The sequence below is a fragment of the Martes martes genome, assembly GCF_963455335.1.
Source record: "Martes martes genome assembly, chromosome: 12".
NCBI classification, from domain to species: Eukaryota; Metazoa; Chordata; class Mammalia; order Carnivora; family Mustelidae; genus Martes; species Martes martes.
Window position 1 is genome coordinate 62,855,879 of NC_137900.1, and position 15,093 is coordinate 62,870,971.

Sequence of the window (15,093 nt, forward strand, 5' to 3'; positions counted from 1 at the left end):
CCAACCGACAAACACAGCTTCCAGTTAATCCATTTCAGCTCTGATCTTATTCAAAGAAAGGGGTTCCAGATGTTTTAAAGTTTGCAAACCACCCATCTAGTTTCCTTCCCTTCTTATTCAAATGAGGAAAACTGGGGTCTGGAAGGTGAAGGGGACTTGCTTGAAGTCAGGCAGCAAGCCAGGGATGAATTCCCAAATGGACCTCATGTTTCTGGATCCCCAGGCCATGCTCCTGCCACTTAGTACACGGGGATGATGCCACCCCGCTATTTCAGATATGGAATGACCAGGCTCAAAGGCAGGAAGTTTAACTCCAAAGAGGACTCCAGAATGTAATGCCTAGCGGGAGTGGCATGGGAGTGTGCTGTAGAAGCTGAGCAGGACCTGAGTAAGATCCCCAGGGCCCCTGGAACCGGCCAGCACCTTCCTTTACACAGCTAGGAGATTACCGGAGCAGCAGCACTGTGGCGCAGGAAGGGGGCTAACAAGGGCCAGGTGCCCTGAGTTCTGGTCCTTCTCAGAGGCCTTCAGACCTTGGGCAGGCGCCTCCCTCTCAGAGCCTGGTTTCTTCATCTGCAAAGGGGGAGGGACACCTATGTTCCCCCTGCCTGCTGTCCTCGAGTTGGGGTGACCACAGACAGAAAAGCACTTCATGAACTTGAAGGACGAGATACAAATGAGATCCCAATTCTGACTTAAAAAAAATTTTTTTTTGAATCACCTAGGGGATCTATTTTTTCACCCAGGTATTAAATACTCTTCTTATTAAAAAAAGAGAAAGAAATAGGGGTGCCTGGGTGGCTCAGTCATTACGCATCTGCCTTCGGCTTGGGTCATGATCCCAGGGCCTACTCGGCAGGAAACCTGCTTCTCCCTCACCGTCTCCCTCTGCCCCTGCTTGTGTTTCTCTCTTGCGGTGTCTCTTTCAAATAAAGAGAAAAGATCCTTAAAAAAAAAAAAAGAAAGAAAGAAAGCCTTATTTCTGGGTAAGGTCAAAACCTCTCCAAGTACAAGGTATTCAACTACACTCTAATCCCACAGCCCAGAGAAAGAAGCCTCTGACCCTGTTTCCCCAGTTTGATGTCCAGAAGTCAGGAGTCCACTGCCCACCTGGTGAGAGAGTGCTGGGCTTGCTGACAAGGGGACATCTTGGTCCCCAAACACCCAGCCAAGGACTCCATCTTTTTAAGGTGGGAAGATGGCAGGGAAAGGAGGAGCTACGGCCAGCTCCACAGCCTACTACGAAACCACGGCAACTGTTTTTGAGGGAATACCACTTAAAAAGAATGCTAAGACTTTGCCTCCCCTATTTTTCCCACAGGGTCACCTTACTCTAGGATGGCAGGACTCGAAGGGACACAGGAGGTATCTTCTAGTCCGGATGCCACATTCCCAGGTGAGGAGACAAAGGCCCAGAGAGGGGAGGGGCCCGTCCAGGTCACACAGCAATTCGGAGAGCAGACAGAGGACAGCGTGATCCTACTCCCCCTCTCCTACAACACACACTAATAAGTCACAGACAAATGAGGTAAAGACTCATGGCTGACACAGGCTTTCTTGTTCGAGCCCTTCAGAATCACAAGCATACCGCCAGGTGACCTTCCCTGGGAGGGGTTAGGGAAAAAAGAATTCTCACAGAGCAATTCGTTTCAAAAGTACAAAAAAGCCACATGCAGTCTGGTTTCCCAATGCTTGCCCTGCTAAAAACTACATCTGCATATGAATCTAGTTTGCATCTAATTTGTAAAAACATACAAAAGGGGTCATCTACAAACACGGTTTCTCCAACTCTTCACAAGGAAAACGATGCATGACTTGACTCTTCCAACATCCCATCATCATTGTTTCTAAGACCCTAGAGGAAAGAGAGAAAAGGCTGAGAGGAGAGAAGCCTGATGTGTCACAATCAACTGTGTGGTAAATGGAGGGCGGGAAGGAGGTGGGGAATGATCCTTAACCCTAAATCTTCCGGGCCAGGGGAAGTGCTGCTGAGGAGGAGGGGCCTTGGGGGCACCCAAGGAGTACATGTGAGACCCTGGGTAGACATTTCAGGGAGGCAGCACCCAGCTTAATACAAGGAAGAACTTTCAACTACAAGAAAACCCAAAGATGGATGTCTGGTGGTAGTGAGCTCCACAGCACTGGAGGTATGTAAGCGAGAGCTGGCCAGTACAGCATGTTATAGGGGGAACTGAAGAACTGCGTGGCAATGGTCTTAAAATACCATGCTTCTTTGTAGCTCCCTTTTGAAAACTCATATATAACAGACTACATCCATAGCCTAGTACCACTGTGTATTGTAAAACTATATATTATTAAAAATTGTATACATATTTAAAACATAAAATATGTATAGAGACACACATACATAGGTACATACATACATATGCACACAAGCATGCAGGACAAAATTCTCGATACGTGATATAACAACATACACTAGTACATGCCCATAAAAAGAGTATCAGGAGGGCAACTTTAGGAACCATCTCCTGTCTGAATTCCTACTTGAGGATGTCCCCCCTTCTCTCTCCGCGCCTGTTTCCCGGAGCTCTAGCTACTTCCTCCACCATGCCACCTCCTTAGCGACCTCTCCTTTGCTGCCCCCAGTTCTCAACTGCCCCTCTCGCTTCAAACTCGTACACGCCCCTCGCTTCCTTAACATGGCACTTCTTGTATTTTAATGATGGTCACTGTTTTGGTTTTCTGTGCACACCACAGAATGGACGGAAGGTCCTGCATGCAGAGGGTACCCCAAAACAGTGGTGAAATGGGAAAGAAAGTGGCTTACAGCCACAGCAAATTCATGTGTGCCTATCCCTGAGCTCCCGTAACAGAGCAGTGCCCCCTACCCCATGGATGCTGGGCACTGCCAGAGGTAAGCAGATGTGTCATTCGCCCCCTCCGAGCAGATTCTTTAAAGGGGATTGTGTATCTGTGGCTAAGTCTGTTGCTCATCCCTTCACCACAAGAATGGACCTTGTGCACATTGGGGCTGATCCTCTCGCTGGGTCCCTGTGTGGTAAGACCCATGGAGCAGAGCCACAGACAGCCGATGGGCCACCACGACAAGGAATGTGAGCAAGACAGAAATGTTGGTGGCTGTGCACCAGCCTGCTCCAGAGGTGGTCACGCAGCACATGCTGGCTAATTAAGGGGCTTATTTCCTAGGTTCACGGTCCACCTGTTGCCAGGGGACAGATGCAACCCCAGCTCTCACGCAGTGGCAGGGGTGTGGGGGCTATAAGGACTACAAGCCGAGGGGCCAGGGAGATGCAGATTCTCCCTGACACGCTGCTGAGCACGGGTGGTGCTGAGGACAGGCAGGTGACTCCTGGAGACAGCAGAGCTGCCAGCAAGAATGCACCTGGGGTCAGCAAATGGAGCTGACTGTCTCCTCTGCGGGCATGTTTTCACACAGTGCTGTCACAGTGACAGTGTCTGCTCTCTCTGTGTCCCCTCTAGGACTTGAAGGAAATGTTCTTTCAGCTCCAGAAACAGAAAGAGACAGCTGGTCTTCCCCACCTGTGGAAACCCACAATGTGCACAGCCCTTGCGTTTGCACGCTCGGTGGGAGGCCCAGAGTGGTATGAGTGTCGAATGTACTAGAGATTCAACCTGCTAGCTGTAATATGTTCCTACTCCTGTTTGGTATTCCTCTGGTTCCCTTGGTTTATGTATTTTTCTTCTTTGTTACTATGCATCTTAGCAGCCATCTCAATCGCTTGTGACACAAGTGTGTATACATTGAAAATGACTTAGACCATAACATGTACGTTACCGCATCACAGGCGGTCATCCGGAGCTGGGAGGCGGGGGGCTGTGTGTTTACTCAGATCTAGAACTGTCACCGTGCCGTGCGACTGGGCCTCCCCAACCACGTTGGCTGAATGGCACAGGTACACTCCCTCATCTTCCTTTCTCAGAGGGTTGATCTAGAAGTAAAACAGGCAAGGTTATGTAGTTATATACGGCATGGCAAAATCACCTCCTTGCTTAGTTCCTAAAGATATGTCTTATTCTTTTTCAAAATAAGATAGAGCTCACTATTCCTCTTCTAGCCTTGACTGCCAGGAGTTAACATTTCTTCTCTGTGCCCTCTCTATGGTGGCTCTCATTTTAATGTTTCCTTTGCATTCCTGCCTTTTACTGTGAGCTACCTGATCCTTTTATTATACATAACAAGGAAATTACTGCAAGTTACAAGAGCAAAAGTCTACTGAACAAAGAATGACCCTCAAGTGCTCCCACTGGAGACAGCCTTACAAAATAACACCAGAGAGAACATTTTCCCCATATACCTTCTTGTAATAAAGAGGGGAAGGTGCTTGATTTGAAAAAGTCACACGGACTTGACTGCATTCTGAGTGTCTGAGCTGGGTGGAGAGGTCACCAAACTGGCCAGAGATGGGAGTGCAACGAGGGGGACCCCCTCCGCCCCGCCAGGAGCAGCCTGCTCTCACACCCACACCTGCTCCCTCCTCTCTTGTTTCCTCTGGGCACAACCACCTCTGTCAGCTGTGAGCCACTCTATAGCTCAGGCAGGGGGTATGCACACCAGCTCATGTTGAACTCACACCGACTGAGGGGGACGGGGTCACAGAGGAAAATCCATTTCTTGCCTTTCCCATTCTAGAGGCTGTCAGCATTCCTGGGCTTGTGGTCCTCTTCCTCCACCTTCAAAGCCAGAGAAGGTGGCTCTCTGGCTTCTTCCCTCCCGCTTCCCACTTCAGCATTTAAAGGGCTCTTGTGATTATATTGGACCCTCCCTCCCCGATAATCCAGTATAACTTCTTTATTAAAGTCAGCTGATGAGCACCCTTAGCTCCATCTACAACCTTAATCCCCTCTTGCATATAACGTATCCACGGATTCCAGGGATTAGGACGGGGACATCTCTCTGGGGCCATAATTCTGACCACTGCTGAAGATCACTTATGCTCCTGGGGGTTAAACTTCCCTCACAGTTAGTGCAGGGTCCAACCAGAAAAGGATAAGAAGAACTTTGAAATGTATAACATGCTATAAAAATATAAAGGGTGCTTTGTAAGAGCCGGTCAGTAATAGCCACTAGTCCTAAACAAATGAGATACCCACCAAAATCCAGGCTGTGGCCTCGTGGACAGAAGGGCCCCCTCGCACCTGGACAGCAATATTGACGTGGTCCCCGGGCAAGTCCTCCAGCACCTGGGTACCCTCAGGAGACTGTGTGACCTACAGAGGACAGAAAAACCAGGAGTGGTTTAGAAAAAGTGTCTCTGGGTAAGAACCATATCACAGACATCCCTGCTGTCTTCATCTTCCTACTAACTCAAAGGCCAGACCCTGGCCCCTCTCATTCCTATTAAAACGTCAGTGGCTTCATGAACCTAAATGTCTGTGCAGACAGCACCCCCTGCTGGACAGTAACGATGTAGACACCACCGCTATCTCTCAGAAACAGTTCGTTTCCCGGCCCTTAGTGGGGCCTGTTGACATAGGTGGACAATCATATGCTGTGATCCACACCAGTCCCTCAAAAATTGACCTGCAGGAAGAGCTAGTGTTGGAATGGGATTTGGGTAGTCTTTCTAAAACCCAGATCCTGTGAGGGAGGCTCTAACTTTGTTCCAGTGGATCTAGGCAAGATAAATAGACGGAACTTTCCGGAGAGCTAAGTGGCTGAGGGGGCAAATGGCACAAAGAAGGATGGCAACGTCCCTGCTCTGGGGAGAGCTCTGGGGTGAAAGTTTTGAGGCATAAGCCTGAAGGTAGAAGAGTGACATGTAAGATCTCTTTGTAAATCCTCTGCTCCGCATATAAAGACAGACACAACACACTTAGAAGAAACATCTCTCTCTCTCTCTCTCTCACTCACACACACACACACACACACACACACACGGAATTCTTGGACGTAAATACCTTCCTCCACGTGATGACAGGGGTGGGCACAGCCCTCACCTCACAGGACAGGTACACCTGAGCCCCGGTGACATTGTGAACACTCCTGGGTGGTGTGACGACCACAGGAGCTGGAGGAAGAAGACAATGGGTCACAACCTTTACCCTGCCAGGTTCTAAGCCATCGCACGTCGAAAATCCCCTGCCTGCAGACAGCCTGTGGGGACGGTCCCCCATGAGGGGAGCCGCAGCAGAGGAAAGCTCTCCACACGCAAAGAGCACACTCAGAGGCCGAGAACCATGTTTCCCTCAGACCCGGAGGGACGTTTCCATGCTTCCTCATCCAGCCCCTTTGTTCTACCAACAGGAAAACAGGGACCTGGAAAGGAAAGGCGACTTCCCAGATCGCCCACCATGTCTGTGGCAGAGCCGCCGGGGTCTCGTCACACTCCCGCTGAGGACCCCGGCTGCCATCTGCTTGCAGCTCAGCTACTCGAGACACAGAGCGGCTCAGGAGGGGCTGGTGTCACCTCCCCAATGCCAAGTCTTGGAACAGATGGGCTTTTCTCCTTGCACGCGGAGGGCGGTCCAAAGAACAGGCCAAGCAGAACAGCTGCGTGCAAGGGCCCAGACCCCCCGCGGGCCGGCCCAGACGCTCATTTGCATATCACAGACTCGCAGGCTCCTGGCGGCTCCCCGGCCCACGGCCCCCTCCCCGGGGGCAGGGCTGCAGGCCCCGAAGGGCTCCCCTCCACCAGAGTCGAGGACACCTGGAAAGGGGACTGCCATCCCCAGGCAACGGGGCTCTAGGCTGTCAGAGCATTACAGAAGGAGAAGGGAGGGTGTGGGTTGGCTGGCTGGGGCGGGGACCTTGCAGGCATCTGGGTTAGAAGTGCTTACCTGACACCCCACACAGCCCTTCTCCTGGTACCCGCCACGTTATCTGCTCACACGGATGCTATAAGAATCAAGTCCGGCCACCTCGGTGTTTGGGCCCTGCGTCCTGGTCTCAGTAGACCTGCCCGCACTGCATGGAAGGCACTCCCCAACTCCACGGGGGATGGCTCCCCCTCTTGCAGAACCTAGAGGGTTAGGGTACGTGTCCTAGTCCAGGACCAGCATGTCCATACCCCTCTGAGCTGCTGGAGGACGGCCTGCTGGCAGCCCAGGTATGTTCACAGGCCTCCTGTGGACTGGGGCCATCCCTGCATCTGGCCCAGCAGTGTCTTGGACAAGATGCAGTGGGTAGGCCTGGGTGGGGGGAATCCTCGCTGCTCGGGTTTGCTCATCTGTTAAGATGGGGATAATGTCCCCTGCTCATAGGGCCGTTGAACTGATCTTACCATGTGATGAGTGTGACAGCAATGGTTTAAGTTAACAGGACATGTAAGTGGGCCTCAGAAGGCCTGGTAAACACATGACTGGATGAAGAAACACATGGCAAATGAGGAGAAAAAAACATTCCTTCTTTGGCTATCAAACTGCAGGGTCTATACTCTTGGGGCTTCCCCTGTGACTCATGGATGGCTCTGGAGAGGGAAAGGGCCCTCACCTGCCTGGGTGCAGCTGCAATAAAAAAGGAGAGCGAAGAGAGGGAGGGAGGAGGCTGCAGAAGGAGGGGGAGGGACAGGAGTGAAAGGGCACAGAAATAAGACTGGTCTGGCCCCTCCTGACAGAACTTGTCAAGCTGGTACCAAAAAAGATCTCTGGAAAATTGTCTTAGAAACAGAGTCTCAAACTGGAGCGGCCCAACTTCTCAAGATCCTATGCCTGACCGTCTGTGATATGTTTAGCTAGCATCTACTTGCATGCCTCCACTGACAGAGAACTCACTACCTACAGAGCCAGGCGTTCCATCCTAGGAGAGCTCCACTGGTAAGAAAGCTTGTCTTCCTTCATCTGGAGCTAAAACCTACCTCCCTGTAACTCCTACATGTTGATCCCAAGGCTGCTGGACTGGAGCCCTACGGCCCCCTGGGTGCCCCACTAGCCTCCACTGAATACAGACACTATGCTTCCTGCCCCCTAGCTGCTTTCTTCCCCCTTAGGCTGGTCACCCCAGTCCTTTAGTTGTGCCCATTTGATTGCCCCCTGAGCATCATGGCTCTACCCACAACACTGAGTGTAGCCAAAGCCCTCTACTGAACCAAGGTCCTAGGCCTCTAACGTTTCCCAAAGCAGCCTAGCCACCTGCAAAACTGCCACAAAGGACCACTGCACCCCTGCTTTCCAGTGGGGGAGGGCATCTGCAATATGACAAAGAGAGTCTAATTTATCCACACCCTCCCGCCGACATGCCCTCCCCCCGGAGCCCAACAGTCTTCAAATGGCTCACTGGGGGAACAATCAGAACTGTATCTTATTCCAAAGCCCTCAATGGATTCCAAAGGGACACTCAATCAACATGTTTTACTTTCATTCATGTAAAGTCATAAATTTTAAATGAGATTTCATCAATCCCTTTCAGGCCTAAATGAATAAACCAGTAAATCACATTTCAACGGTCTCTCTCCTCAAATTTCCCTCTCCCTCCTTTGAAGACTGTCCTGGAAATGCTGTCTTTGCTACTGATCTTGCAGCAGAAAATAGCACTTCTTTGACAAAGGAGCCCCCAGCTTTCGATGATAAAGTAACATTCAAATTTTTATTTGTTTTAAAATTTACATACAGCACATTTATTCCTTGTGGAATGCAGCTCTTGAGTTTTGACAAAGGCCTACGGTCATGTAACCACCACCACAACCAAGATCTAGAAGAGTCCAGTCCGTGTCAAGAAATTTCCTCAGGCTGCTCCCTGTCATAGTAATCTGGTTTTAATATTAACATATCTGCTTTTAAATGTAAAATGTTTTTATCCATAATAGCCCTTCAGAATCAGCCATCATCATCATCATCACAGCAATAACAGTGATAATGCCACCACCTAATTCTGAGAGCCTGCTGTGTGCTAGGCACTCTCGTCTGCTCACAGGGATTCACCTGCTCTATCTTTCCAGCAATTTCACCAGCTGTGGAGCTAGGTGGGGTTACTTGGGTTTAGACGGTTGGGCAAGTCTTTGAGCGCAGGTTCTGGCTCTGAGCTTTGTCCCCAAATCTTGCCCTCTACTTAGATGACACTTCCATGTACCCTGCTCAGCCAGTGCTTTTATCCCCATTTTACAGACAAGAAAACCAAGGCTCAGAACAGTGAAGTGCCTGGAGGAGCGGGGACTCAAACCCAGGCACCCTGATTCCAGCAACTCTTCACTGAGTTTGAAAGTGAATCATCTGTTGTCTGGATGGACTCCATTCCAGAACAAGAAAGAGGTCTTTAGGGACTGTGTTGGGGAGCCCCAAGATCAGTGATTTGCTAGGAGGACTCATAGGCCTCAGTAGTATGACTCAGAGCTTGACTTATTACTGTGACAGGAGACAAAGCAAACAGCAAAGGGAAAAGCGGCTCATGGGGTAAAGACGGGGAACCCAGGCGCGAGCTTCCACGCGCTGCTCCCAAAGGACCCCACAGTACACCCTGGATCCCCCAGCAGTGAATGGTGACAACACATGCGAAACGCCTTCTGCCAGGGAGGTTCACTGGAGACTCCGAGTCCGGGATTTTTGTTGGGGGCAGGTCACCAGGGCCTCCTTGCTCAGCATGTACCTAAATTCCAGGGTCCCGGAAGGAAAGCAGGCATGCAGCGTAAACCATGGTGTTGGCCCAAACAGCTCAGGCCAAAAGTCACTCTTATCACTGAGGGAACAGCAGGAACTGTCCCCAAACCCAAGTTCCCAGACGCCAGCCAAGGGTCAGCCTGGCCAGCAGGCCCTTCTAAGGATAGTCTCAAGCCTGCTCTGTTTACTTTCTTCTGCACAGGAAAAAACCCTCCAAACATCACCCCCAGGGAGCAGCTCTTGGGAAAACACTATTAAATGGGTGATACGTCATTTACACTCGCAGGACATTCATCTTATTGTCCCTAAGGGCTCATTCGAGTGTGGTGCTGGGCTGTTCAATGTCATGACTATCACAGGCAGGATGGACCCAGGTTCAAATCCTATCTCTGCCACGCCCCGGTGCTGCGAGTTGGTCTCAGTTTCTTCTTTAAAATGGGCACAGGCACCTGTTTTCCGTCCTCTCCCCTCTCCTCTCCTCCTCTCTCCATAAACTACTGGGAGGAAGAACTACAAGACCCCTTGCAAACTGTGAAAGGCTTCCACAGAGAGACCTGAGGACTTGACCGACTGTTCTGCCCCACGGGGATCTCCTCAAAGTGCCTGGTCTGCTCCAGAGCCCCTCCTGGCTCCGGAGAGCAGGCCTCTGGGTGGGCTCTGCCCGGAGGGAGGCTCCAGAGGCCATGCCCGCAGCCCTCATTCTGGAGAGCCTGGGGCACAGCCTGTCACCTCACTTTTGCACTTTCTTTTCTACCTGCTTGTGACAAGAGTAATGTCGATTTCAAGAGGGAGCATGGTGCCTGGTGGGCCCAGTCTGTGAACACGCCAGCTTCGTCTCTCCAGCTCTTTCTTGCTAAATACTTGTCTCCTTCTGTCCCTGCCAGCAGCAGCTCAAGAAAAGCTGGGAGGGCACCAATCCACCCATCAGGTGTCAGAATAGTCACCCACAGGCGCACCCACCTGCGATGGGGTCCCAGTGCCAAGCATGGGGACTTGGACAAGCCATTAACCATTTTGTCCTTGTCTGCAAATGAGGACAGTGACTGCTACCCCACGTCCTCTGGGGTGAAGGGAGAGGACGGATGTGACTGAATTATTAACCATGTGGGTCTGTACGAGTGAGAGGGGCCGACGGTTATTCCAGTGTGTGGAGATCTGTTCCCCCCCAACACGGTCAACTAGATATGTCCTTGACGGCTAGAATGTAAGATCTTCGCACATGCCTCTGAGGTTCCTTTCAAGTTAATGGTGCCCAGGAAAGAAGGAATTTCAAAAGTCATCCCCCAGGACCCCATCTGCTTGTACAAAGAAGTGCACAACCAAAGAGTTTAATCATCGACGCATTGAGCAGCCCTGATAATTTATGCTAATAGTCATGTTCGGGTGTGGAAGGAGAAACAGCTTAAGCCGGCTCCCTGCAGCCTGTGCCTCCCACCCCCTCCCTCAGCATGAAAGGCTTTTGAGCATGAGGCCCCCCTTCTTTGTCCCTCTCACAAAGTGGCGTTCGCAGCCTCTCCTGGTTACCTGGTAACACGCGCCTCGCACAGACTGCGATTTCTAAGCGGAGCTGGAATGTCAACGGAGGGTGGTGAATTTTCTAAGATTCAGGATCTCAAGAGCTCACTGAAGCTTTGGGGCCCGGTGCCCTGGTGGGTATTGGCCCGGGACCCTGTTCCGACCTAATTTAGCATTCAGAACCTGCTATCAACCTGCTGCCTACCGGATCCCACCCCTCTCCCGTCGGCCAACTGTCAGGGAGCATGCACGGAACAACACAGCCTTTTCAAGTAATGACAGTGGCGACAACAATGCCATGCCACTTAACAGCAAAGAAATGAAACCAGTAACTTAGTACAGAACGAAGCTTCACCCCTCAGCCGGGGCTCAAGGCTGGCCATGCCCATGCCCCTGTCACTCTGGGCCTCGCCGCCTTCCCCAGCCATGACCCTGGGGAGCTGCCGGCAGCCCCGGGCCACACCCAACCACGGGACCTCCCCTACCTGCTCTTATCTTCCCATCCCCCTTTCTCCCCAAGAATTTTCTACAAGTCCTCCAGGGTTCCCCGAGATGTCTTCCCTTCTGTGAAGCTATCCCCACTCCTCTCAGGGGCCATCACCCAGTGCTAAGCAGGGGAGCTAGCAGCAGGCACCGCGGGAAAACAGGAAGGCGATGGATCAGGACCGAAAAACCCTCAAGATTCAAGGGTGGCCAATTTGGAGCCCCTTCCTAATCAGGTGGCCGGAGAGCTAGAGGTGTGTGGCTCTGTCTAAAAAGGGCCAGGCATACCCAGGCTGGGGGCCCACCTCGGCTAGGAGCTAGCCATGCGGCTCCCCGGAATTCCCTTCTGTGTGCCTCAGTTTTCCCTTCTATTAAATCGGAGTGAGATCAGGCCAGGGTAGTTGTGCAAATTGAGTAGGAAGATGGGAAGCAACAGCGATTTCCAACAGTAAAGAATAAATAATTTTAAAAAAAGAATGATTCATATGCTGGAATTGGGCACGTCTTCATTCAATGCGTTAATCAAAGGATTGCCCTCATTATTAGGCATTGGGGGGGGCGATTTCAGAGCATAGGCAAAGGCCAGAATTTAAGCCTGAAAGCGGTTTGCAAAAGCCCCTCCGAAGTATGAGTGAGAACACTTCCCACCCTGCGCGGAACCTGATAAATATTTATCGAAGTCTCGTTCCGTTGAGTCAGGTGCTCGCTTACTGAAGGGTAGGTGAGAGCCGGGGAGGGGTGATTTTATTAACCATGTTGAGGCAGAACAGCTGCTGCTAGGACTCAGCCCATTTCCCTTTCACCAGTGTCCCTGGGGGCATTGTTAAAAAGTGCCCCTGCTGCATCCTCTGAATAAAGGATGGCTTTGGGGCAACCCAGAATGAGATGCCACTGGGGCTGGCTGGGAAAGATGTCCCTGTCCACACTGCCACGCTTCCCCAGGACACCAGCGCAGGGCCACACAAACATTTCAGGACACAAAGAGAGGGGACCACAGTGCCCGGGGCTGTGGCAGATGACACAATTGCGGTGGGGGGAGGGAAGGAGAGCTGAATTCTGGGGAGGCCCGCTGCCTGTCACTAACGGGATCATTAAAAGCAGTTTCTGACTTTCCTTCCTTTTGGCCCCCTGGACATCTTTCCTCGCGGGGCCTGTGCCTGGGGTGGGCCTCAGAGCCCATAGATCAGAGTGGAGGGGCTGTCACATTTACTTGTCATTTGGTAATTTTCAATGAATTAGGGGTATGGGGTTGCCATCTGCCATCTGGCCCGCTCTGGTAACCATGGCAACCACCACCTGCCTGACTTAACACTCTCAAGTCCTGTCCTGAAAGAACACTACAGAGGGCACTCAGGTCCTAGATGCTGGTCAGGCTTTACTGGTCACCCTGGCTGTGTCCCCTGCCCTCTGGGTCTCAGGCTTCTCTGCACCATAGCAGATTCCGTCTGTATGTCTTCAAGGAGGCTCGGCCTCAGGAACGGAACAACACTCCAGGGAGAAATCATCTGACACTCAGCACCGGTTAGATCCTGGGGACTTGGTCAGCATTTCTTGCGTCTCCAGCGTGTGGAGTGAAACTGTGACTTGTCTGGAGACAAAGAGAACTGCCTGTGAATTAACTGCTAGGGAAGGCAGATTGTAAAAAGGAGTGAAAGGAACTGGAGGAAGGAAGGAGGCAGGACTGTTTAAATGCCACAGGCCAGAAACAAAGATTCCAAGTGGAAAGGACCTCAACCGTGGCTCCACAGGGCTGACGGGGCCCAGAGAGGGGCAGGGACGTGCCCAAGGTTGCTCAGGGAACCAGCAGCAGCAGATCGGGAAGCACTTGCCAGCTCTTTCCTCCACTGAAAGCCCCGGCCAGGAATAGCCAAAAGTGTCTTCCCCATGCTGTGGGACTGCCTCAGCCCCCTCAGTGGGCAGCGCATCAGTTTTGTGTTGCCCGGGACAGGAGCCTTCCTGCCCCATCCCCAGCAACCCACTGGGTCTCCTGCACTTGAGTGCCCGTACCTGGAATGCTTGGGTGGAAATAATACTAGAAATTCCCCAAGGCCTGGAAAATGTTGTCCCCTACCCTCAAGGCTTCCCTGTTGGAGCTAAAGTCATTACACTGACTTAGGCATTTAGGTCTAGATTTGGGTCTCCAGGCCTAAGTCAGAACCTCAAGCCAGGTTCCTTGGAACTTCCGGTCCACAAGCTCACTCACCCTCAACTCTCCACTGCCCACTCCAGGCAGTGCAGATGGGGGCAGCTCTCCAAAACCTAATGGGCCATCAGGGTGCTCCACTGGGCATCCGCATACTGATGTTGTTAGTCTATTTTTGTTTGAGTTTTCAAAGGTTACTTATAGAGGTGGGCAATGACAGCACCCATACATGACTTTCCTGGGACCTTAATGAACCTGAAGCTTCTAGGTACCCAGCAATGAATAAATTTCCATTCCTTTACCTGCCGAATCGTATGAGCCTTAGACCCACAAAGCTCAGGTTTGGCCCTGATGGCACCATCATCTTTTCAGAACTTAGGTCCTCAAAGGTCTTACCTGTCCTGGGTGGGAGATTCCTCAGGGTCTCCCAGCAGGGCCCTAGCCTGGGGTTCTCGCCCAGTAATTCCTGAGTCCTTGTCTGGAGCTCCTCCTCCTCTGGCATCTTCACCTTCCCTCCCTCTCCGCTCCAAAACCCGACCCTGGCCTGGCCCGCTGCTGGTCCCGGGGCACTTACACCCAGTAGGATACCCCCTCCCCCAACTCCCAGTCTGTTGGAGGCATACATGGCAGGCCTGCACAGAACTGCACGCCTTTTGGTAGTTAAGTACCAAAAGAGACAGTAGGCTCACCAAAATTCTGACCAGCTCAAGGGCTTGTATCTCCATGAGCTTGGGAAGGGGTGAAGGAGGTGGATTCCCGCCCCAGTCTCCTGCAGTACCTGGCGAGGTAAGAAAAACTACTTCCGAAGGGGAAACTGAGGCTCTCAGTCATGGCGCATGCAGGCATCCTCTGCCCCACATTCCAGAGGGCTGGGGTCCCTCTTTCTCCTCCTGTCCCAGCACCGCACGGCAGAAGCCAGACTCACCAAATTCGCAGGGGCCCTCCCGCGCCTTGTGCAGGTGGCCGGGGTGCGGGCGGGGCGCGTGCCGGGCGCGCAGGCGCAGCGCGCAGATGCTGGGGTAGGAGCGGCCGTCGGAGCCGCAGACGGCGCCGCGCTGCGCGCACACACAGAGCCCGGTGCCCTCGGGTGCCGCCCCCTCGGCGCGGCTGGCGCACACCAGGCCGGGGCCACAGCGAGCGCCGGCCCGCCCCCCGCAGCTCGCGCCCTCGGCGCCCAGGCAGCGAACGCAGCAGCCGCACTCGTCGCGCGCCGCGATCCCGGGCGCCGGGCAGCGCGTGGGCGCCGGGCAGCGCTCCGGCCGGCACGGACCGCACTCGGGGCGCCGGCCGCCTGTGGCGCGGAGCCCGAGACCTGGGGCCAGCGGCGGCAGCAGCAGCACCAGCAGCAGCGGGAAGAGCGAGGGTGAGCGTGGCATGGTCTGCTTCGGGACGGCAGTGGCGCCTCTGCTTTGCGCTGT

At 52.7% G+C, this 15,093-nt stretch overlaps 1 protein-coding gene across 1 annotated transcript; it reads right to left on the reverse strand.

Moving 5' to 3' along the window:
- Positions 1-3,785: 3,785 nt before the first annotated feature.
- IGFBPL1 (insulin like growth factor binding protein like 1) lies at positions 3,786-15,051 on the reverse strand (the record flags this gene model as incomplete). The annotated part of the gene is made up of 4 exons (XM_080820764.1): positions 3,786-3,935; positions 5,098-5,214; positions 5,905-6,014; positions 14,601-15,051. 4 exons carry the CDS (start codon positions 15,049-15,051, stop codon positions 3,786-3,788), a joined length of 828 nt encoding a protein of 275 aa, XP_080676890.1.
- Positions 15,052-15,093: the final 42 nt, after the last annotated feature.